This window comes from Grammomys surdaster, unplaced genomic scaffold, assembly GCF_004785775.1.
Source record: "Grammomys surdaster isolate TR1022 unplaced genomic scaffold, NIH_TR_1.0 231, whole genome shotgun sequence".
Lineage (NCBI taxonomy): Eukaryota > Metazoa > Chordata > Mammalia > Rodentia > Muridae > Grammomys > Grammomys surdaster.
The window spans coordinates 678,981-704,192 of NW_021604676.1; the positions used below are offsets into that span (position 1 = coordinate 678,981).

The 25,212-nt window shown below is 37.9% G+C and overlaps 1 protein-coding gene across 2 annotated transcripts in view; it reads right to left on the reverse strand.

Moving 5' to 3' along the window:
- Positions 1-25,212, reverse strand: part of Unc13c (unc-13 homolog C) — a 445,304-nt gene that overhangs the window by 216,342 nt on the left and 203,750 nt on the right. For both annotated transcript variants that reach the window (XM_028773588.1, XM_028773589.1), the window contains 2 exons: positions 21,002-21,229; positions 18,795-18,936 (listed from right to left, as the gene is read on the reverse strand). In XM_028773588.1, coding sequence (XP_028629421.1) covers positions 18,795-18,936; positions 21,002-21,229 — 370 coding nt within the window. The remainder of the gene's footprint in view (positions 1-18,794; positions 18,937-21,001; positions 21,230-25,212) is intronic.

The following is a 25,212-nucleotide window of genomic DNA, read 5'->3' on the forward strand; positions in this document are numbered from 1 at the left end:
GTCCTTTTTATGTTAACTTAAAATACTAATAAAGAAAAAAAAGCAAGAAGGAAGAGGGGGAATAGGATAGGATAGGGGGTTTCTGGGGGAGGGACGGGAAAGGGGATGAGATCTGAAATGCAAATAAATAAAATATCCAATAAAGTAAAAAAATAATTAAAAATAAAAGAAAGAAACGGAAAAAAGATGTTCACATGAGAAAAAAAGTTGTTGAAAATAAAAACAAGAAATCTTACCACCATGACTGTACAATTGTGTTCTTCTTCCCTATCCTTCCCTCTCATCTCATCCATGTCCATACATAAGTGCTGCAGGATGTTTGATCACACTGTGAACCCCCACATTGTGATGTTTACTGGAAAAGCCTGTTTCTAGTTGTGGTGTGCCTCAGCCCTAGCACACACATTTAATCCAAGAGCTTTCTGTTTATTGTAAACAAGATTAAATAAAGTCAACCATATGTGAAGTGGTGAAGCAAGCAATCAGTTGACTGGGAGTAAACATAGGGGAAAAGTACTATAGAAAGTGAGAGGAAGTCAGGAGGATGACTAGAGAGACACACATAAAGTAGAATGGAGGGCCATTCAGTTTGAAGGTTTCTGAGATATTATGGGAAAGGAGAGCTTTCTTTTCTTTTTGCGACATGGGCTGAGGAAGAAGATCAGCTGAGTGCTTTCTCAGCCTCTTTGAGCTAGCAGACTTTCACTCCAGCATCTGGCTCCTGAGTCTTTATTGGTAAAATTGAACAATTGACATTTTGTTAAAACCAATACATGTCTGTCACAAACATCTCCCTTTCAACTTTTGTGTCATGTGTATTCTATTGTTTTATGCCTACTTCTTCCCTTTTTAAAACTCTTCATAACTCATACATAAATATACACACCTAAAAATTTAAAGATAGAATTGCATATCACAGAGATCATGTGGTATTCATCTTAGTCTGCTTGACCTAATTTAACACAATAACTTCCAGATTTACCCATTTTCCTGCAAATTTCATTTTTCTTTAAGGTCAAGTAAGACTCCACTGTATGTATGCAGCACATTATCTGTTGATGGACATCTTGGCTGCTTCTGTTTCCTTGCTATGGTGAATGGAGCAGCAATAAATGCTAATGTGTAAATATCTCTCTGGAGAATATGGAGTCCTTCAGGTATGTATTCAAGAATGTTGTAGCTAGGTTATATGGTAGTTCTATTTTAATTTTGAGAAAACTACATACTTCTCTCCATCCAATAGGGCTGGTCTTCCCTGACATCCTCACAAGCACTTATTACCTGCTTCCTGGATGGTAGCCCTTCTGGCTGGACTGAGGTGGAATCTCATTTTAATGAATAATTTAAATTTTTCTTTCCCTAAGTGCTAAGGATGTTAAATATCTTTTAAATATGTTTCTTGGGTATTTGTCTTTCTTCTTTTGAGAACTCCATTCTCTCTATTAGTTCACTTATTAGTTGACATTTTTTGCTTGTTTTTTGGTTTAATTTTTATAGTTCTTAATGAAGTCTAGATTTTAACTGAAGTATAGCAAGCAATGGTTTCTTTCTGCTAGGTGGTCTATTCAAACTGTCAATTGTTTCCTTTCAGATGCAGAAGCTTGTTAATTTCATACGATCCTATTTGACAATCCTTAGGGTTATATCCTGTGATAAACATCATGAACAAAACCAACTCAGGGAGGAAGTTCTGCTTACATGCTTAATTAACAGTCCATCTCATGGAAGGAAGTCAAGGCAGGAGCTCAAACAGGAACCTAGAAGCAGGAACTGAAGCAGAGGCTGTGGAGGAGTGAGGCTTACTGGCTGCCTCCTCATGTCTCCCTCACTAACCTGCGTGTGTGTGTGTGTGTGTGTGTGTGTGTGTGTGTGTGTGTGTGTGTGTGTGTGTGTGTGTTTTCCAGGACCAACTGCTTCCCATCACACAGAATGGGTCTCCCATATCAGTCATTAACCAAGACAGTCAAGACATACTTGTTTACAGCCCAATATTATTCAGGTATTTTCTAAATTAAGATTCCCTCTTTCAAGATATGTCTAAGTTTGTTTTGAGTTTATAAAAACTCAAGCAAAAAAAGAGGATCTTAATGCAAAAATCATGTGCAACCATAAATAATACAGCGTTATGAGTATATTTTATAGGGTCAGAATTTTTACTATAGACAGCCAAAAGAAAAATATCTTACACTGTGCAAAGTATAATAATAATTTCTTATTTTAAAATTCAAGAGTGTTTTACTTGTAGACATCCTGCATATGTCATGTCAGGCTATAGAACTCTGATCTTGTAAGACTGGTTTTCCCAGTGACACTGTAGCCTTAGTGCTTACTGAGAGAACACAAGTCATTAGAGGATGCCTTTCTCAGAATGAATACTTGCTGTTATGCAATGAATAGCTGTATATTAATTTATATTTGAATATATATATATATATATATGTATGTATACATATATACATATATATTTACCCACACATATATATACATATACATATACATATAATATATGATTACATAAGTGTCTATATAAAGATATACACATACAACTAAAGATTTATATCATATATATACATATATATGAGATAGCTATATATATACATATATATTATACATATAGAAATAGCTACATATATGCATACACTTGTATGATAATGAATCTGACTGAAATATGAATAGCAAAATGTTTTACAGTAGTTATTTTATAGTTTCATCTAAAATGGCATATAATATATTTTTAAGAATTACTTTAGAATATTACTAACAAACATATTTCTTTCTCTCTTTCTGTGTATGATGTGCGTGTGTCTGTGAATATGTCTGATTCTGCATGTCTGTGTCCATTAGTTTGCGGGTGTAACAAAGAATATCACTGGGGAAATATACCCATCATATGTGCTGACTGTAAACCTCTGTTGGGTGAGTATGTAAGCATTTCTCCACCTGTCTCACTGAGGAGTCCATTTTCAGACTTTTTGTTGTTGTTGAGTACCATGAGTCATCTGGGAAGCAGTTAGCTTCCAGGAAAGAATGCTGCTCCTAAGAAAATGTCATGTATGGATTCAATTCAGTTTGTCCTAGTTGATAAATTTTGTTCCCATAGCTTTGCTGTTTTATAACTTAGCTTAGCCTTATTGTTGACATGAAAGACCAAAAGTGAGGACTGGCAGGTAGGCTTTTGAAATCATGTGGAACTTACCATTTTATGTAAACTCAGAGAGCATTACGATCAGGAAGGAATAAAATGCCCTCGATAGACAGAAAGATCATAGTAGCAGGAAAGTGTTCTCTCTTGCCTTCAGGCTGAAAGACTCTCTCATTTTTAAAAGATTGTTTCATTTTTATCATGCACAGGTGTAGGGGTGTGTGTGTGTGTGTGTGTGTGTGTGTGTGTGTGTGTATGTGTGTTTCTCATAAGAGTCATACCTTAAGAAGATATCAGATCCTCTGGGACTAGAGCTACTGATATCTGTGAGCCACCCATATGGGTACTGGGAACTGGTCTGTCCTTTGCAATAGAAGCAAACACCCCCTTAACCACCCCTCTATCTATCTCCCTCTGATTTTTCTTTGGTGAAGGCTTTTTATTGAAGATTGGACTTTTCCTACAACAATCCAAAAAAAAGAAAAAGAAAAAGAAGCAAGCAAAAAAAAAAATATGTTGCAATGCCAAGCTCTACTATCTATTGAGTCCTGCTTTGCTGGATGGATACCCTAGATTCCTATTCCCTCAGTATGCACAAGCAGATTGAAAGAGAGCTTCCTATTTGAGCAGGGCTCAGGGCATCATTTCCTACCCTTGATTTACAAGTTGGAGCCTATCACAATGTGAACACAATGTGCAGGAAGGTGAGCATAGTTTGAGACAACTGTAGTTCAGGACATTGAGTCCAGGCACTTTAATTTAATAAATGTCCCATGGTGTACTGTTGGATTTTTTTAAAGATTTATTTATGTATATGAGTACACTGTAGCTGTCTTCAGACACACCTGAGAATGGTATCAGATCCCATTAAATTGAACTCAGGATCTCTAGAAGAGGAGTCAGTGTTCTCTAGAAGTGTTCTTAACCACTGAACCATCTCTCCAGCTCTGTATAGTTGTGTCTTACTAACTGGCTTTAACTGAAATATGAGTAATTTAAAAAAAAGATATGCTACTTACTCCTTCCTTGTCACCTCAGAGCAGGAAAAGGGGTTGCTTACCTTATTATGAGAACCCAAGTAAAGAAAAAAAAATGAATGGATAAGTAAATTTGTCATAATGTGGTAATTACTTCAGGAGTCACCCAATCCCAGATACAGTCCAGGGAATTCAACACTGGAAATTGTTCACACTATGACAAGATGGTTAAAATCAAAATGAAAGAATGAGGGACCCTGAAATGATTACAGTAAGAAACTGTAGCCTCTCTGGAGACTCCTCCTTGGAAGAATGGAGAAAAAAAAATGCTGCAAGAGCCCCAAAACAGTGTCAGAGCTACAAGGAGGAACTGAAAGGTTTGAGTTAACATTGTAGAGGGGCTCTACCCACAAGGAAACCCAAACTTTGCTGGTGCTGTTCTTCAACTGAAAAAGAAGGAAAGGAATACTTTAGTTTTTGCCTCCAGGTTCCTGCCTTGAATTCCTGCCCTGGTTTTCTTCCTGATGGACTGTAAGCTGAAATGAATCATTTTCTTCCCAAGTTGCTTCTGGCCAGCATTTTAATCGTGACAGAAACCAAACAAAGGCAATGACCTTCTCATTGTCCATTCTTCTGCTGGTGGACATTTATGCCTTTTCATTATTAAAGTTCTACCACACATGTGAGCATTTACGAGCTTATATCCTCCATGTACAGTTAAGGGATACTTTGATGGGATCTACTCCTCTGTCATAAATAGCCCTACCCAGAACAACATGCATACGCTGAAAGTGTTTTAGTCAAGTTGTTCAGAGTGAATTATATAGAGTAAATGGTATGCATATTAATTACTAACCTATAAGCATCTATAGACACATACACCCATGATACCAACTTATTCACCAGCAGTCAAACAGGTGTTCACCCTCATATCTGATTCTTTATTCTATGATAACAAGAATGATCATACTTTAATCTTTTAAATCAGGTAATAGCAAACCTACTTTTTTACACTATATTGATGCTTTAGGGAGGATATTCATCATCTATGAAGGTGTGTGTGTGTGTGTGTGTGTGTGTGTGTGTGTGTGTGTGTTGTATTTATATGAGATTTTCCTTTTTCCTACCCAATGCATTTAAAAGAACAACCACAACTACAACCAGAATCACAACCATCACAAAACAACAACCACCTCATAAAACCTCCTCTCATCTCTTAGAGATTTCTTGGCAGCTTTGAATATTACTAGAGAGATGAGTCAATAGCAGAAATTCACACCTCAGAAGACCATTCAATTCTGTCAACACACAACTATCCTTTCTCTTAGACACCCCCTACCCCAGTGTCTTTGCTAGAAAACAAAGCAGCTGCATTCCCTAGATACCCTGAAGTGACAGTGAGAGCCTTAGCAGCAAGTGACAACTGTGCAGTCTCCTTGCTAGAATTTATATGAATGCAGAAGTCGACTCAGTGGAGGCAATCTTAAAGGTAAACACTGTTAACTAATATCCCTTTCTTCCCAAACGTCAGCAACACCAGGGCACAGATGCAGGCTTAGAAAAAGGTTCGCACCAACCACTAAGGAATTGTAAAAGACAAACCTTAGGAAATTCATTCCAATTACTTTTCTACTTAAATGTAAGCTTTAAGCAATTATCTGGAATGCAGCAATTCTGCTTCAGAACTCATAAGCAGCATTGTGAGTTAGCTTTCCGATCTCTCTAGACACATGCAGGGCATCATGCAAAATGAGAAGAGGGAATGCAAAACCAAACAACCAAATTCCAAGCCCCTGTACTGATGGTTTAAAAGTCTTAATAAAATCTTGTACTGTGGCACTGGCATCTGTCTGCAATGCTACCCTTTATCATCAAAATTTAAACTTAAGTTTCAAAAAACCTAAAACTTAACATTCATGCATGCACATGCACACACACAGACACACACACACACACTCATACAAAGACACACAAACACATGCACCTATATTATTTTAGACACATGAGTTGATGATTTCCTATATTCTTGTTTTTTAACAGATTTCAATTTTCTGCAAGCTTTGTAATGAAAACAAAACCCAATCTGATTGAAGATAGGTACAATTCATTTTAAAACCTGCAAACAAATACAATGCTCTAGATGATTAAAAGATTGGCAGCTGAGGTAAACTCATTTTCATAAAAGATAAGACTTTGGGTCAAGTCATTTCAATTGCCAACTTTGTAGCTGTAGGGGTCAAGGATTAGCGATTTCGTAAGCTTTCCCTTGCATAAATGCTAGTCAGAGAACTGGCTTTCTCTGAGTGATCACTGGCCACTGGTTGTATGTAGAGTTGACACTAACATAGCCTTGGCTTCTGAAATCCTCAGGAAAGCCAGTTCAAAATCACTAGCCATTTGTTTTTCTAAAAATGAACCTTTCTGTCAAAAGCTTCACTGCTGGATTATAAACAGATTTTGCTTCAAAAAATACTGAGTTTCATTTCAGTCTCTACAATTGAATATATAACTGAAAAAAAATGCTGGGATATTTGTTTCAGTTGCTCTTTAGAATTAAACAAGGTAGGATGAGCCAGATGCCTGGAGGAGTAAGGGCATCTGCTGGCAAGGCTGATGACCTGACTTTGATCCTAGAAACCCATACAGAAGAAGCGGGCCTCTGATCTCCACATGCCCGTGCTTGTACTAGTCTACCTTATCCAAAAAATAAGTACATGTAATAAAAAAGGTTAAGCAAAGAATAAATAAGCAACAACCTACCAATGAAAACATTTAAAACATGGCTTCTGTATTATCAAGATGAAAAGGACAGTCTATATTTTTATGTAAATTTCCAAGCATATCTTTTTGCAGAGTAGGTTCCTACTTAACAATAACTGTCTGATGCCAGCAAAGACCTAGGCCAGGACCCTAAAATTGAGCTATGCCAGTTTCTCCCAGAATTACCATTGGTTTTTCATACTGTGCCTTCAGTATTATTCCAGGCTCCATGGGGAGAGATGAAGAAGCATTGCTCAGATCTCATCAGATGGAAGCCCAGGGGATGGCTTCCTTCCACGTCTGTACTTAACTAAGTCAAAATAAGTTCTCTCTTCTGTATGCTCCCCTTGCTTCTAGCTTTAGTTAAGCATTAGAAGTTCACTGAACATGTGCAAAGGAAAATACCAGGTTATCTTCAGTCAAGAAAATGTTCTGGAAGTTTGAATTAAAAATGGACACATGAGTTCACTCAAATAACTTTTAAGTAGTGAGTATAGAGAAAGATGAAATACATTTGAAAGTTGTAAGAGAGCTGCCATCTAAAGAATTATAAGATGGCTGAAGTAATAAAGCAAATTAATGGAGAAAATGCTGTCATAGGTAGGAAACCAACATCAGAAGACAGCCATGAAGTTTTAAATTTACTTTGTATACAATATTACATAAGAAGGCCTCATTCCTAAATGACCTCAAAAGTTCATTGAGAGAAAAACCACTAGCACACATGAGAACATGGCAATCATGAGGATCTATAAAATACAGTAAGACACAACTAGAGCAATGTGAACATGAACACACATGTATACGTACCAAGACAGCACTCAGTTATACCTGAGCCCATCGGCAAGCTGTGAACAGATTTCAGTAGTATTAGTCCCCACAAGGAACATGTGATGAAAGGCAAGTGACAAGAATTAGAAGCCAAACGCTTTCCATATGTACCTTCAGGGAAATGAGCATCCTTCAGATCTGCTGTAACTGTGATAAGGAAAGCCCATGAGTTGGGATTCCCCTGCTATTCTGAATGCTTTATATCAGAACCAGATTGCTGGGAGCCAGCAGTAGCCAAGAGCAAAGCATGGGGGTGATGATGTCACTGTGGGGTTTATTTTTGCCTTTTTTTTTTTGTTTTCTGATTTTTTACATATTTTACTGAGTATCTCTCCATGGGTTTTTGTCTACTTTGTCATCTTCTTAGCCATAGCATTTTGTTTTCTTATTATCAATATCAGTTATTTCAAATCGCATATGTATTTAAAAATATCACAATCTAAAATATACCTTTTGCTGCACAGTATGAGATTTTTATAATAATAGATTTCTAGCACTGTTGTTGAGAATATTGTATAAGTATAATGATATTTTTTAATAATTACATGTGACATAAATCTGAGTAATTATTTTTGTTTAAGAATTGGTACATTTTGGAAATTTTACTAGATGTGTGTATCTGTGTGTGTCTGTGTCTGTCTGTCTGTCTGTCAGGGTATAAATGTGTAGGGCAGAGGACAACTTGTCAGATTTGGTTCTGGGTTTCCACCGTGTGTCCTGGGGATGGAACTCAGGTCATCAGACTTGGTGGCAAGCACCTTTACCTACAGAGTCATCTCAACAGTCCATGTTTAATACTTTAAAAAAATGGATTTAAATGACTGTGTATTGGTCTGTTACATTTGCTATTGCAATTGTGTTCAGTGTTCGTCATTTATTTTCCTACCTTCATAGACATCTATGTTTATAACTGGTATTATTTCTCTTTTGACCATTTTTTTCTCTGTTTTTACATTTTAAATAGTTCCTATTTTATCCAATACAAGCTTCTAGGTCCTTCTGTTCCAGGAGAATCCTTAAAACATCTAGCTATGCTTTTTTCCATTACAAATGCTGTAACTATTTTTTATTATTTATTTGTAATTTTTTCTTTTATTTCTGATATTCTAATATAACTATACCCTTCCCTTTTCCTTCCTCCCTCAAAACTCTCCTCATCTCCCTCCTTGGTCTGAAATTCATGACCTTTTTTAAATTAATTTTTGTTATATGCATATATATATACCTCAAAATATAAGCTGCACGGTCTGTGTAATGTGATTTAGGTTTTCAAGATTAATCATTTGGAATTAGATAACCATTTGGTGTGATGTCAAGATTCTCTTTTTCCTGGAGCACTTCCTTTAACAAGTTCTACAAAAAAGAAAATTTCCCAGTTTCTTTGTATCTGAAAAGCCTTCATTTTATATTTGATTTCTTTGTTATTAGAAGATAGTTTCTCTGGACATAGTGTAAGGCCCCCGGAGTGGGGAGACCTCCACTCAAGCCACAGGAGATTACGATCACCCAGAATCACTCGAGAGACCGAACTTGCTGCAAACTGCAAAAGGTTTTATTTGGGCCTTTATTTTTTTATCAGTGGGCTGAGGCTGAGGCTCACAAGAGGATCATCGACCCCGAGGCTCAGGAGCAAGGTGTATTTAAAGGAGAAAACTGCAAACCATGGGGGTGAAGGGGGAAACTAGGAGGGGACAGTGGAGAAATCCCAACCTACATCATAAAAATAGTTGGAAAGTTTCAACCTATTATTCAGCTAGTCACAGACCAGGGAGTGAGTTATATCCTGTATACATTCTTTTCGGGAATGTGACCTTACCCTAGTCATTTACCTCGTGGTCAGTGGTCAGTCACTTCCTGGGGTGACTTGACCAACCTCTATTATTGGTTCTGCTATTCTTTATGGGAACGACCTGGCTGACTTGCCCTCTGGCTAGTTCTTTCTTCGGGTGGCCAGCTAGTTCCTGGAACCTAGGCCTGTGAACCTGCCAACCTTAATTCAGATGGGGATGGGGGGGTGTCTCAAGCTTCTCTATGAATTTTCACATCCTTTCATCAGCACTGATCTTGACAGCTCTCCCTTGGTAATCTGAAGCTGAGGCCACCTTGTTGCTTACTTATATCTCACAGAACCCTGCCCATTTCCTTCCTCTCTGAGTAATACAGACTTCTTCCTAACTATTTGGAAGGCTTTCCCTTCAGTTGTTTTGGTTCTTATGTGCTCTGACACAGCTTTTCCACGTTTCTTATGTGCAGCTTTCCATTTTTTAATTTTGACAAAATTTAGAAAGAATGACTCTTACTTTCTCAGACATTTTTCACTGGTGTTTTTATCTCTCCTCTCTCTTATGGATTCTCGTCATGTATCACTGTAGCGAGCTATGTTTTAGAGTCTTTGTACTCATTATCATCTCTTCAGTGAGCTCCTTACAGACATAGAACACCCTTTATTTAGTTCACAAATATTACTTTGTTTTAAGCACCCTTTATCTAGAATCAAATACCTATTACATTGCCAAGCCCTGCCAAGTGGCCGTACCAGGAAAAATAACAAACTCTGCATGGAGACCACAGCGAGCACTGAGTCCCACCCCTACTTGAGAAGTATTGGCAATTGGTAGTTCCTGGTCAGTTTTCTTTAAGCATGTGGCCCCCGTAGATTACCTGTACTGGAGGGCCCCATACCCAAGATTACATGGGTAGAACTGCTCATGTCTCATCCCCCAACGTCCTCTGACTGGTTGTTGGCATCAATCTCTGCATCATCTATTTTCCAACAAGAATGCTCACATATTTTTCATACTTGACTCTATGTCAACAGCACCGGACAATGCCTCCCACAGATATGATCAATTGATGGTTTTTCTATACAGTAATGAAGATAGTATTTGTGGGAAAAATATCTTAGGATCTGGATTTTGCCTTGCATGGAGATGAGTCATTGGATATCCTTAGACTCATAGCTTGTCTAGGAAAGCATCAGGACATTGAAATTCCCTCTCTACTTTCAAGTAACTGAACATCAAGAAGTGGAGGAGAAAGGCAAGCTGATGTGTGGACAGCGTGGTACTTGGGTTTTTAAAATACTATGTGCTCTCTTGGGCTGATTGAGGGCCCTTACTATTGCACTCAGGAAAATTTGTTTTAATCCACGGATGAGTGTCAGGCACAACCTCATGGCTTCTGACTCTTTCTTATGTACATAAAACACATAAATTGTCTCGTAATCTTATCTTATTGCATCATTTAGTACAAGCCCCCCCCCAACAAGAAACTTCCTATAGTAACACCCCCCCACCCCACTCCTGCACTGGCCTATGTGTATAAACTGACAACATAGTCATTCCAATGTATGCTTAAGGGGAAGGATGCATTGAAGATAGGAGGGAAAGCACAGCCAGAGGCACCTGGAAGAGTCCTGTGCAGGGAGAGAAAGTAGTAGATTGCTTGGCCAGCAGACTGACCACAGTGAGGAGAAAAGCAGGAGCAGAGTCGAGGGAGGAGGAAGAAGACAGAGTGTGGGCAAAAGAGAAGACCAAGAGGGCATATAGCTGAAACAGCAGGTTATAAGGAGAATGAGAAGTTGGGGGAGGAAGCCTGTGAGCTGGAGAAGTTTAGGGGGAGATGAGGAGAGCTAAGCACTTATAATACTGAAGACTCCTGGAGGCCAGCACACAGTTTGTTATGCTAATAGGCATCATAGGTAGCTTTTTGTCCTTTCTGTCAGTGTTGAGGGAAATGGCTCCTTTAGTAGAGGGAAACCAGCTTCAAAGCTCCTAAAGAATGATGACTTTTGTCTAACTACCAGAATTTTGGGAAATGGAGTTTCCTTTGGATCTGACTGTATGAATTCCTGTTTTAAATTCTATTATTTACTACAGATTTGAAGTATTTTGTTTGAATTCCACTGGATTTCATGTAGTCTAGGCTACTGGCTTTGAATTCTTGATCCTCTTGCTTCCATTCTATCCTGCATTCCAAGCAGGATCATGAGCTGAGACATCAGACCCAGATTTATTTTCAGTTTGAAACTAAGCCAAGATCATGACCTCCCCTCTCTCTGCCCACAGAACATCACAGTCTTTAGGGCTGTATTTTTTTCATGGTTTGCTGTTTATTAATTCTCTTTGGGTTTCCAATTTGTGTTTTTAAGAAACACAGTTCACTTTCTATACCCCTTTCTCTTGTTACAAAATTCATAGTAAAATTCTAGTGCAAAGCGATATCAAAATAACTCCCTTTTATTGTCTCTGCTGATTATAGACTGGTAACAAAGGGCTCAACCTCATTGCAAGTGAGAGGCAATGCTGGTTGGAATTCTTCTCTTTTAGGCACATTCACAATATAGTCTGTGATTGGGGAAAATAAAAACAAAACTTGTAAGCTCATAAAGGCTGAGTAGACTCCCTCCTGCTTTGAAAACACAGGAACGAATGAATCTTCTGTGACAAATGATATGCTAATGCAGATACCATCCTGGGAAGTTAAGGAAGTGCTGCCTTTGCCATCCAGATGCAGGAGGGACTGTGTGAGAGTGATCAAAGCAATAAATCAAACCTTGATTGCTATCTACCTGTCATTCTAAAATATTAATCTGCTGTGGTATGCAGGAATTTTTATTTAATTGTAGTGTTAAATAAGCCATCATGTATACAGTGCTGTTTATGTTTAATTAACACTCATCCCTGGCTGAGTAGCACATGGCTCAGTGACAGCCAGATGTCTGTGGCTCTTTGTCTGCTACTAGAGCCGGGCATCTAGAAGTGGATATAGTTAATAAACACTTCCAAAGGACCAAGGCAATGATCGCTCTGAATAACATTGTCATAAGTTCATGGTGCTCTTGGGTTGTAGCACCTCCGACAGCAACACTGAGTTGTAGGGGAGAATAATGTTTATGTGTGTAAGTGAAGTGGTTTGAACTTGGAGTGTCATCCCGAAGGCTTTTGTGCTTGAACTCTTGGTCCTGAGCTGGTGGCATTGTTGGCAAATGATATGGATCCTTTTGGAAGTGTAGCCTCACTGGAGCATGTTCCTGGAAGTTAGCCTTTAAGCTCCAAAACTCACTGTTTCCCATCTGTGCTTGGCTCTTAATGGCGGAACAATACTTCCACTGTCATACCTTCTTGCCAGACATTTGATCCCCAGCATCAACAAGTAAATAAATAGAACAGTTTCCCATGATTTGAAGAATTTAAAGGCTTCCTTAGACATCAAGAAGGATGCTTGATCCAGAATGGTGCTAGAAGTCAGATTTATAATCTTATAGTGCAGATAATGTTTTAAAAAGGTGAATCTTCTCCTTATACCTGTACTTTTATTAGTGGCTAGCACAGCATTTTGTACATAGAGGGCACTCACATGAAGTAAGAGGCAGGGGGAAACAATTAACTGATTCCCCTGAAGAGAGTATAGCTGGTTTTCTAGTAAACCATGTGAACAGAATGTAAGCCACAAGCTATTCCTGTCCAAGGGCACAGTAAAGAAGAGCTGTTTGCCTTCGTACCACAAGCATTGTGTTGATGAAACTTCCTGTTTACAGAATTCCTTCTTATGAAATGACATGGCATAACATATCCCTACTATAATCTTATGACTATTTTCCTTCTGGGAAGAATTCAACACAGATGTTTCCCTGTTTCAGACATTTGAAAACAAACAAACATAAAACAAAATCCGGGGGGAAATGAAGCTTGAAGGATTTACTAGAGAATCCTCTGGAAGCATCCTACCAAGCTATACATGAAACACAAGTTTCTTAGTTCCATGTTTATCATGAAATGAACACACCTGGGGGTTGTTTTCTCTCTGTAACGCAATGGGTGCAACTTCTGCCTCTCCCTTTTAGGGAATGGTTTATAAGCACAAAAGATATCATTATGAGTATCATGGGGAATTAGAATCAAACAACATAATTAAATGTGAAGTGAGCACCCGAAGGATTATCAAAGAGCCAAGACTGAGAACACCTTAACTCTATAAGACATTTTCATCTCCAAAGAACTATAACTGGCACTGGCACAACTAATCTTCACGTGGTCTTTTAAAAATGAGAGCTATGTGACAGCCCTCATTCTCCAGGCGTCTGCAAGGGCTCTGGGGGTCATGCCTGTGTTCTCTGAAGCACTCTAGGATGGTCCACTCTTGAGTCACATGCCATCCATACATTTCTTAAAACTATTAAGTTAGCATTCAGAAGATTGCGTTTCATTATGGAATTTTCATACATCCCCTGTTTGATATGCTCCCCTTCGTCATCTTACTGGCCGCATTCCTTCCTTGCTGCACCCTGGCCCCCTGCCCTCTATTACATAGTTTCCATTGCAATCTTTTTTTCTCTTTGTCCTTCTCTCTACTCTTCTCCTGTTGTATCTTCTCTCCCCTTTCTATTTCTAGTTTTATGAACTTACACATAAATATGCACACACACACACAAACACACTTAAAAATTCTCAATTTAAGCTATGCAAGAAGTGATAAAAATTAAAATTAAAATGTTCTTATCATAAAAATCTCCAGAGGGCATCAAAAGGCCTATAACCAAGGGACAATTAAACTTTATAACCACATCCAAAAATTGAACAATAATTTCATTTTTGTTTTTTACAAGATTTGTGTCAGCTTGCCTCAGAGCAGAGAATCTGGTTGTAGGGAAAGCACATGTGGCCACTATCACTTATGTCTTGTATTCGGCTTCACAACAGGGGAATGCTTCTTAAAACTGGCTCTTTCATAACCCATCTGAACTTCAATTTTCTCATCAACAAAATAAAAGCCACAGACCTAACAACATTTCAGGTCATCTGCTCCCATTCTTTTAGCATGCTCTGGGTCTCACGTGCCCTTGCTATTCAGGTCACAACACTTTTTACATGAGAATGCTATCATTGTGTTGTCATACTTCCTAAATCTGGATATACACTTCTGGGTCTTATCCTGTGCTTTCTAGGTTATCTGGGATTGACATTATTTTGGATTGGTATGAACACTGATCACTAGCATAGCTAGACCTTCTCCATGGTCCTGATGTTGATGGGGGTATTCATTCTACATACAAACACTTATCATACAAACACTCTCCCTGCATGCAAACACTGAGCTGATTTCTCATGGGGAATCTTTATAAGATTAAATATGAATGGTTGGACATATTTTTTAATTATCAGACTGCTACTGGCCATCTACACATCAAATCCTTAGAAGTGTTTATTTTGCCTGCTATGACCGGCAATGACTCTTACATGGTTTTATTTCACTTTTGCTTATCATTTAAATTCAGGTTCTTAGATTTTCATCCCAGTCAACACTGACTAACAAGGGATATTATTCTCCATAAAAAGAAAAAAATCTACAAGGCATACAAACATAATGGAGTTCTGTCAATGAGCTCACCCCTGCAGATCAAAACTCAAGTGAGCCTCAGATTTACTTCAGCTTCTTGTCTGAGCAGACTGTCAGTTCGCTTAAGAACAGTAGATGGATTAGATGCAACAAATTTACCACCCCAGGCCAGGTAAAGGAGCAATTTTCCATTTAACTGATGAGAAAGCCTCAGAATTCAAAACTCAGTAAGCAGAATACACATAAGTCTCTGGCCTTCTTAGGGAACAGCATGGTTATCCTTAAGCCTGGTTTCAATTCTGTCTAGTAGATTTTTAAAGCAAGGTCCAAACAAATGAAAATTTTCTATATAACCGATTTTCAGAACAAAGAGTAAGAATACTTGCAGAATGTCAAAATACCCATCTTCCAACAAAGTGATATTTGCGATGTTGTCCCAGCTGCTGACAAAGCGATATTCACAATGTTGTCCAAGACACAATATAGATGTAAAGATGAGCAAACAGAAAAACATGCTGCAGATTGAGAAAACCTTGCAGACAAAACTAAGCTATGTTAGCAGAAATGTTATTGTTGGTCAAGGGCATCAAATATTTATGGTAGGTGTTGTATAGGCTTTCAGGATCAGTGGAAAAAATTCAACTAAGTAGTAGAATTCAGAATCCACATATAAAAATCAAATACTTCTACACACCATGACAAAGCCCTTGAGGAAGAAAGTATACAAAAAAATATGCCATTGATTATGACTCTGAAGAAGACCAGACAAAAACTTAGGAAGAAACCAACCAAGGAGGTGAAAAGCCTCTACAGTGGAATTAGAGAATAATGGAGAAATGGAAGAAAATCCTCCAGATGCAAAGACAATCCTCATTCATGGATAGGGTAAATTAACAGTGTGAAGCCGGCTACAGTTACAACAACCAATGCTGTGTAATCACACTAAAATACCAATATGATGTTCTTCATGGAACTAGGAAAAAATCCAAAGTCTCATATGGAAACAAACAAACAAACAAACAAACAATAACCCAATAGTCAAATAATTCTGATTCAATAAATCAGAGATATTCATACGTACAACATAAAATAAATCTTGAAAATCAAACCTAAAACATTCTGTACAGCAAAAGAAATTAAATTGAATCAAGTCAGAGCATCAAGAAACTGTGAGGAAAACTTTAACTCAAGCATGCATCAACGGAGTTTCCACAGTTGGGGTGAGAAGCAGATATAATAACCAGGATTTTCCCCATATATGAGAAGAAATTTGAATCTATGTGCTCAAGCACCTCTACAAATCCTGAGGATCAGAAACACAAGAAAAGGGAACACTCTACCACCCAGTGATGACATTGCACAAATGAGCAGAGAGAATAAAATATCAAAGGCAGCAGCAAGGGAGAAGACACATGTGCCCTATGAAAACAAAGACCAAATAGACTTCCCACAGGGAGCAAAGGGAACACAGACACAATGGAATAGACCTTTAAAATATTTTGACCAAATGATAATCTAACCCATATGAAGTCCTCATCAGAGCTCTCTGCACATAGAGAATGCAGTAGAAGCTGTTTTTCCTAAATGAAGAAAGAGCAGCCCCAATAAAGCCACAGCTAGGACTTGAATTAATAAAGGCCAGAATGCTTCCTGGTAAGATAGGAACAAGGCTGAGATGCTTGCTGTGTCATTTCCATTTGATTTAATACTAGAATCTCTTACAGGGCTATTAAAAAATAAAAAGTCTATTTGGAGTTGACTCTTTCATGGCTTTATTTTATAAACAAAATAATAAGCTGATTAGGAAATTAATATGAAAATAATGGAACCATCTTAGTGAACAGAACTTTGAAAAAAAGGAAGAACACCGTGTGGCTCAGGCTTTCTTAATTTCAGACTTTTTAATAAGGGTTTGGTCCATCAAGCTCCATAGTCCTGAGTATAAACAGACAAAGAGAACAGAAAGTCCTGAAATACAGCCACCCACACATGCAGAGCTGAATTCCATCAAAAGGTAAAGAAGCAATTTAGCTGAGAACAAACAATGCTTTCAAAATGACAACACTCAAATATTCATAGGTATAACCTATACCATACTTAAATTTTATTTAAATATGCATCAAGATCTGAGTGTAAAACTATAAAGCATATGCAACTAAAAAAGTATAAAATTCCATGTAAAATGCCAAAATGAATAGGCACTTAATGAAGGAAGAGACACAGAATATAAGCACAATGCTTAACAACTCTTAGTTGTTAGAAAGATACATAATAAAACCTACATAAGATGCCACTGTATACAAGGCAAAATGCTAAAATTTAAAAGATTTGAGACTTAGTCTTACCAAGAACTGGAAGTTTGGATTAGACCCGAGACTATTGTACATTTGTGAGGATAAACAAGAAATGATACTGGAATACTATGCTGCACTAAAAATGATAAGAACTAGTGATGCATTCTAAAACTCAAAATACCTATATCATGCACATGGAACTCTATGGAAGAAGGGCACGTGCCTCCTGATTCCATCAATGGAAAATGTAGAAAATGAGAAACACAAAGCATGCCACATCAGCTCCCAGACTGGCTTCTGCTTGGCAGAGGTAAGCTCACCATCTTGTCTGCAATTTTACAGAAGCAGGCATTTAGCAAAACTTAACTATTCTCCTATGCATAGATTCAATGTGTCAATGATGCCTCAGTCAAGGTATTTTTAAAGTTTCGTGTGTGCAACTCCCCCCAAAGATCTGCAGGCTCTGTAGCATCCTGTCTGCATGATGCTGTGGCAGTCCAGCTGCCTCAGCCCTGAGATCTTTGATCTTGTTTATGGCAGGTCTCCACCACCACTCCCTGGCTTCCACCTCTTTGTCCAACAGGCTTTATTCATTTACTTGACTCCAGTAGAATCTCAATTTGTAACTACCCATTGATTTCTTGTCTTCTGTTGAAAAAGAGTTAGGGATGAGCCTACCCATCCCTCTGAAGAGAAACACCACCCAAACCTTATCATTCATTTCATAGTTAAACAACCTCGAGTTGTTCTCTAAACCAATTTTTATAAAACACTTTTCATTGGACTATATTCAAGCAAATAACAATCACAAACCCCCACACCTCACTTGTTCAACACTTAAACAGATCCAAGATTGCTCACTTAGCATGTAAAGAAGATAGAGCCTCTTATTGACTTTTTACCAGATTACAACTAGAAATCATTACATCATTCTTTTTCTCAAGAAGAGTTATAGAAAGAAAAAGATCCTGGAGTGAAAAGTGATTTCTTGCTGTTAGATGCAAGATGTAAGAGTTTATAAATGTCTTTGTAGACAGTAAAAGGTCATAAAGTTATCATCATCCATTTTCTCTGGGTGGTCTAGTCTCATTTCTACCATGATGGATGGATGAGGTGGTGCCCCAAATATCTCTTCTGTCATTAGTCACAAATCTTCACATGTAGTACAGAGCTTGTCCAGCCCATGGGTTCCCAACTCTGAGTACTCACATCCCAAGTCACTGAGTGGTCACACAGTAAACCTCTTGCTACTTCCTTCAATGCTGCCCCAACTGTACTTCTAAAGAGTCAACACAACATTTCATAATATTAAGTTTAAAGTTCTAGTTTCCCTTTTCAACATTTCTCCACGAGATTAAAATACAGCGATGACTTCCTTAGCATTCATGAGTCTGTCTTATATTCATTCTCAAACACTCGTGTCTATAAGATAGTTTTATGGTGTGTACTTACAAGTAGAACTTCTCATCCCACACTGGATTCAAGTTTCCAAAGATAGTTTTTGTTCTTCTTTTATTCTTGCCAACTTGAACTGTCACATATGGGTCACTGGACCCTGTTTTGTCTTTTGCCTGCAAGCCTTGTGCAGAAACCACTGAAATGAACCAGAAATAAAGGCTTCAATATGATAATGCTTCCAGAAACAAAACCATCAGAGAGAATATTTTCTGTCATTGTACGCTGGGTTTGCAGATTCAACCTCACCACTCTCATTCTCATGGCTCCCTGAACTTCACAAACATCTAGAACAGAATATGCACAATGACTGTAACATCTCTATTCTTTCGCCTGCTGAGCACTACCGTGTGTCCCTACCACTTTTCCTTTGACCCTCTGTTGATGAACACCTATGCTAAACCAATACCTTAGCTGCTGGGAATTGTGCAGCAGTGGGCACAGGAGTAAAGCAATTTACTTAAGTTAGTGGTTTTTGGTTTTGTCTCTTTGAGGTATACACTCCATAGTGGAACCAACGGGACATGTACTAGCTAAATTTTCAGTATTTTATAGGAATCTTCTTGTTGTTCTCCATAATAATGGTTTTAATTTACATCCCTCCCACTACTGTACTGAGTTCCTTTCCCTCCCTATTTTGACCCGCAGTTATTTTTTGTATATTTGGAGAGTAAACATTCTAACATGTATGAGGAGGTAGCTCACTGTGTTTAAGATCTGCATTTCTCTACTAGTTAGTGATGTGGAACAATTTTTGTGTCCTATTGACCAGGTATAAATCTCACTTTGATAAATGTTGACTCAAGTGTTTTCTTATTAATAGGAACTCATAATAAAATACAGTCGCTTCCCACAGCATGCACGAAATTGGAAGAGATTGTATTCCATGAAAGGACCTGATACAAAACGATGTCATTCCTACAAGACTGCAACTACAACTGTGTACAAGAAGCTGTTGAGGTCCTAGGGAAAGATAGCATGGTGTGTGTGTGTGTGTGTGTGTGTGTGTGTGTGCATGTGTGTGTGTGTGTGTGTGTCTGTCTGTCTGTCTGTCTATGTGTCTCTGTGTGCCAATATGCAGTATATTTTATAAATTGGTAGGAGGAACATATTTCAAGAGACATATCACACATCAAAGTGACTACAGCAAATACCACATACTACATTCTTAAAGCAAGGAACAGGTATCATGAGTTTTCAGAACAAAATGATACTTTGTAAATTAGCTATCTATATTTTATCATTCTGAGTTGCATTCATACTTAAAAACATCATGCTGGGCATGAGTAGAAACATATAGATAGTAATAGTTGTAAATTAAACAAAATCAAGGAAGTATCCATGATAAGTACTTATATGTGTGTATTGGCCTAGGTTACATGCATCATATACAAAAAGTTGTTCAGTAAAATTCAAATGATTTAAAAACTTAACAGATGGAGTATGAGTATTGATCAGCTTAATCCAATAAAGAGAGGATCTTTATTTTATTATGACAGAAGATTGGTCTGTGTTTCTAGTGTTGCTTATTTTTAGTATATGGGTATTTTGCTTCCATGTTTGCATGTACATCAGATGTGTGCAGTGTTCATGGAAGTGAGCAAAGGATATCAGATTCTCTGGACCTAGACTTATATGTAGTTGTAAGCCTCCATATTGGTACTGGCAACTTAAACCAGATCTTTAAACCAGGTTACTTTAAGAGTAGTAAGTACTAATTAAACAATAACCTATCTCTCCAGCTCCCATGTATATGATAATGTCATTCAAAGGATCAACTTTATAGTTTTAATCTAAAGAACTTAAAGCATCACTGGTGTTTACCTAAGGGTCAGGTAGATGAGTATGTACTTACTAAAATGATTCCCCTTAAAGCACTACACTAATGGTGACCCTCAGTGAGGACATTATTGATACTGCTGTCATTATTCAGTAGCACACAACTTGAAGAGCTAATTTACTAAACCTTTAAAATGTTGATGAGTAAATTAACAGAATATAGAGTGAAATTATTCTAATTTTCCTGCATATATTTGAGGAAGGGAAATATATATTTGTGGAATAGGAAGATTTGTCAACATTGATGAGATTTTTTTTAAAAAAAATCTATTTATTTTATCTAAAGATGTTTTTATTAGTGGTGATTCCTGATACACATAAAAAAACCTATTTATGGAATAAAACACTTAAGAAATGTATTCTACCTGTAATAGTTATTTTTGCTGACCACTTAGAAGTCCCATCCAGCACGCTCTGCTTGGCAGCCTTTGTGTACTGCACAAAATCCTCTTTCGAGATTTGGAACATTTCCTGAATGACTTCAAACACCTCTGGCCTGTTTCTCTCCCTGATCTTCATTCTTTCTTTCATGGCTGTGATGATGGTCTGTGTCTTATCCTCCGCACCGTGCTTAGAGCTCTTCTCTGCTGCTCCTGCAATGGAGAATCAGTTGCTGTATGAATGTGTAGGAGTTGCTCTGGGATGTTTCAAAAGGAGATGCATGTATGTCAAAGATTTAGTTTAGAGGAGCTGGGATGACTTTTCTGTTAAACATACGGAGAATGAATCACTGTACTGAGAGCATTGGTCCGTATTAGCATCGTTGGCAACAGAGTAGAATTCAGTCACCCATAAAACCACAGTACTGGAACAAATAAGGAGTTTTATAAGTAGCTGGGTTGAATTACAAACAACAACAAACTTCAAAAACTGTTGCATGCAATCAGTAAGGATGTCACATAATACCTGTAATGGCTCTAAAAAGAATTGAGAACTGGATCAGATATAAGTGGCATATTTCAACTGGAAACAAATAATGCAGAGCTCATCCAACTCTCAGCGAGATGGACTGTAAGGAAATGCTGCTTTATTTACCCGAAAAGAATTCCCATACCACACATACATTACATATCAAAACATAGTGAAACAGTCACCTGAAGCTCTTCTTTGCAAAAAGCATTTGGAAACCACTGGTCTGGACTCTATAGCACATAGCAGGCAGCACACTTAAATCCCCATCAACAAACATATTTATAGTCAAATGGGCTAAATTTCACTTTCAACCAAAATCTTCCAATTTGTTTGTTTTGTAATTGACATCAACTTCCTGGTTATTGTGTGATTCAGAAATGCTTCCCACTATGGAACATCCCCCAAGTACCATGTTCGTGTCCTCCAACTTCCCCATCCACCTGAGGTATCCTCACTGCTAGGCATGGCCTCCTGGGATCCGAATATGCACATGCATGTGTATGCCTGTGTCATGGCACACATGGAGATGTTAGAGTTTGTTCCATCTACAATGAGTGTTCTGGGGATTGAACTCACTCTGTGTCGGTTGAAAAGCTCCTTTATCTGCTCTGCCATCTCACTCACCAGTCCTCAAACATATTTAAATAAGAAGATTAAAAACAAATGAATCCTAATTTAAAGAACATTCTAAATACCCTACTCATTTGTTAAAACATGCCCTATAACAGCTGTGTATTTGTAAATTATGTGCCATTAAGTAATTAAACGTGTTTGTAATTTACCAGTAACAGCTTGACTACACAGTGCATAATTCTTACTCAGTAAAATATAGTTACTTAGATTGGACCATGTGTCTGCACTAGCTAACAGGCATGTTTTGCTTCAAGTATTAGAATGTTCCTTAAATGTCAAAGATGGATTGAAAATACCTGCAAGATTCAATATCTGGAGAAATGTGTTTGCTTGGTGGCAGTCACACTAAGATATTTGAAGGGTTAGAAGCAGCAGGAAGATGATATTCACTCCCCACCCTTATACCCAGAAGGTTAAGATCATGGCCACTGGTTAGTCCAGAGGCTCTAGAAAAAATTCTCCAGTCCTATATTGTCAAGGGTCCTGGGCTTATACTTCTAAATTCAGGAGTCCAGTTGAGTGTTATCTACATAGTAAATGCTCACATAAGCAACAACTACAAATTTAAAGCTAAAACGTCAAGAGATTTCTTTTCCCAAAGAATCAAATTTCCAACAATTTGAATTCTCTTACCTCTTCCTATCCCCAAAAATCAAATGTCCAACAATTTGAATTCTCTTACCTCTTCTTTTGATGTTGTAGTTGTGTTCCTGTTTGACTATGTATGGATTAGTCAGATCTGTGAACTGAAATTGCCAGTTTGGGGAGGGAAGGCTGACAGAAACTTATGTTTAAGCTCCTTATCTGTCACTTCCAGAGAAGATACATAGCTTTGAAATTTTTCTGCCTGTACATTTTGTTTCTGAAGAGCCTCGTTCAGAGTTTCAGACATTAATTCGTAATTAATTTGGCGGCTGATCTGCAAGCCCTTTTCTTTGCTCATCATTGTTCATCAAACACACATCTTCATTTTCCAATCGGACTATGTTTTTAAATTGCTGCAATCTGTCACAAATTTCCAGTCTTTTGGACTTATTCTGTTTATTTCGAAGTAATTTCAAGATAATCAATGATAACTGCAAATAAGCATTTATGTAAAGTCTTTCAAAATTCTCTGGTAGCTTCCTGAAGTAGTAAGATGATCATTGGTGATCAATAGTGGCTGAGATCAAAGGATCCCATCACATCCCATCAAAGCCCCCATCACACAGGATGCGATGCCCCATGCAGCCTCCATCTCCCACTTAAAACCACTTGGTGGACAGACTGTTACACACAATAGAGCAGAGAGAATTCAGCTTAGATAGAAGAAAATGTCCTCCAGTTAGTGAGAATCCAACCTTACCTAAAAGGGAAAACATTTCACATAGGGAAACTGGCTTCTTGCTACCTAATCTCACTGTCAACCAGAACCTCTCATTTCTCTCTTCTTTCTTTCTTTCTTTCTTTCTTTCTTTCTTTCTTTCTTTCTTTCTTTCTTTCTTTCTCTCTCTCTCTCTCTCTCTTTCTTTCTTTCTTTCTCCTATAATTTGAATGATATGAGTTTTCATATGAAATTCATAATTTTCTATTTCACAATTTTAGTATTTTTCCAAGGTCTGCCTGCTTCAACTTCCCCATCCTTCTCTCTTCCTTTCCTTTACACCTCTACTGTCTTTATGTGTATATTCTTGTATGTTTATATGCTTGATGTGTATGTTTGTGTTTATATCCTATATGTGTATATTATTGTGTCTATATACTTGATGTGTATATGTGTATTGATATACTTTATGTGTATATTCTCATACTTTATACATGTATAAAACTTCAACTTTCTCCTCCATTCCATTCTCATTTGTTCAACAAGTGTTCCACACAACCCTTCAATCTTCAGGTCTCTGCCTCAGTGCATTACCTTCTATTCTAAAAACACATTTTTGTGTTCTCCTTAACAAAAACGTCAGTCCTCTCAAATTTAACGATTAAATTTTCTGTCCCTCACTACAGAAAACAAAAGCTATGGTCAAGCCCCATTTGTATCATTAGCACCATAATGTGATATAATTATTGCAAACTGTAAACACTCAAACCCCTTGTGTTTAACACTCAGAATGACCCACTTACCTGAGTTAGTGTGTGTGTGTGTGTGTGTGTGTGTGTGTTTGCGTGTGTAGCTAGTAAGACTATGCTCTATTAAATGCATAGCCTAATGTCTAGCACAGTATTTAGAAAATAGCACGTGCTTAAGAGATACAGATGCCAAGCTAGTTCTTGAAGGAATTAACGGTGAAAAGACAATCATAAACAATTTAACGAATCATCTGCTTCTTGCAGACTGTACCCTGGGCCATAATCCTTGAGGGAAGACTCCCATAATGCACAATAATTAAAGTGCTAAGAATACATTTATGAAGAGAAAACAAGTGTCCCTTGGCTTCAGATCTGGAATACATAGGAAACAGGTTGTGTGCCTATCACGAGAAAGCTGAGCCCGCTGAACCTCAACTAGATCGAGCTGCTCGGCTTATGCAGCTCATAGGGCAATGCAAAGGCAAGTAGCCAGCTATACATGGAAGAGATGTGTTAAGAAGATACCATGGCAATAAGTGCTAGGCATGTAGTTAGCATCTTTGGGGTAAAGAAGGGGGTAAATCTTTACCTGCCAGGCACTAGCTGATGTGTTCTGCATGTTTACTGTTTTCCTAAATGTCAGCACTGAAACCAAATCCCCAACTGAAGCTCAGAAGGTGAGCATTCAGGAGAATAGGCAGGGATGGAGGCAAAGCTCTGATGGATGCTGCTCTTATAATACAGGACCAATGGAGACCCGGTCCACTTGATCCTTGTGGAGCATAGAAGATCAAGAGCTGGCAGTGGGACAAATGTTGGAGGTAGCTAGGGGCTAATGCAGTGGGAGGTGAAGTTTTGACATTTGGCATCTGCCTAGTTTATGGTGATTTGCTATGCAGATGAACCAGAATACCATCCTTCTGCATTTGAATTCTCCTCTCCTCTCCTCTCCTCTCCTCTCCTCTCCTCTCCTCTCCTC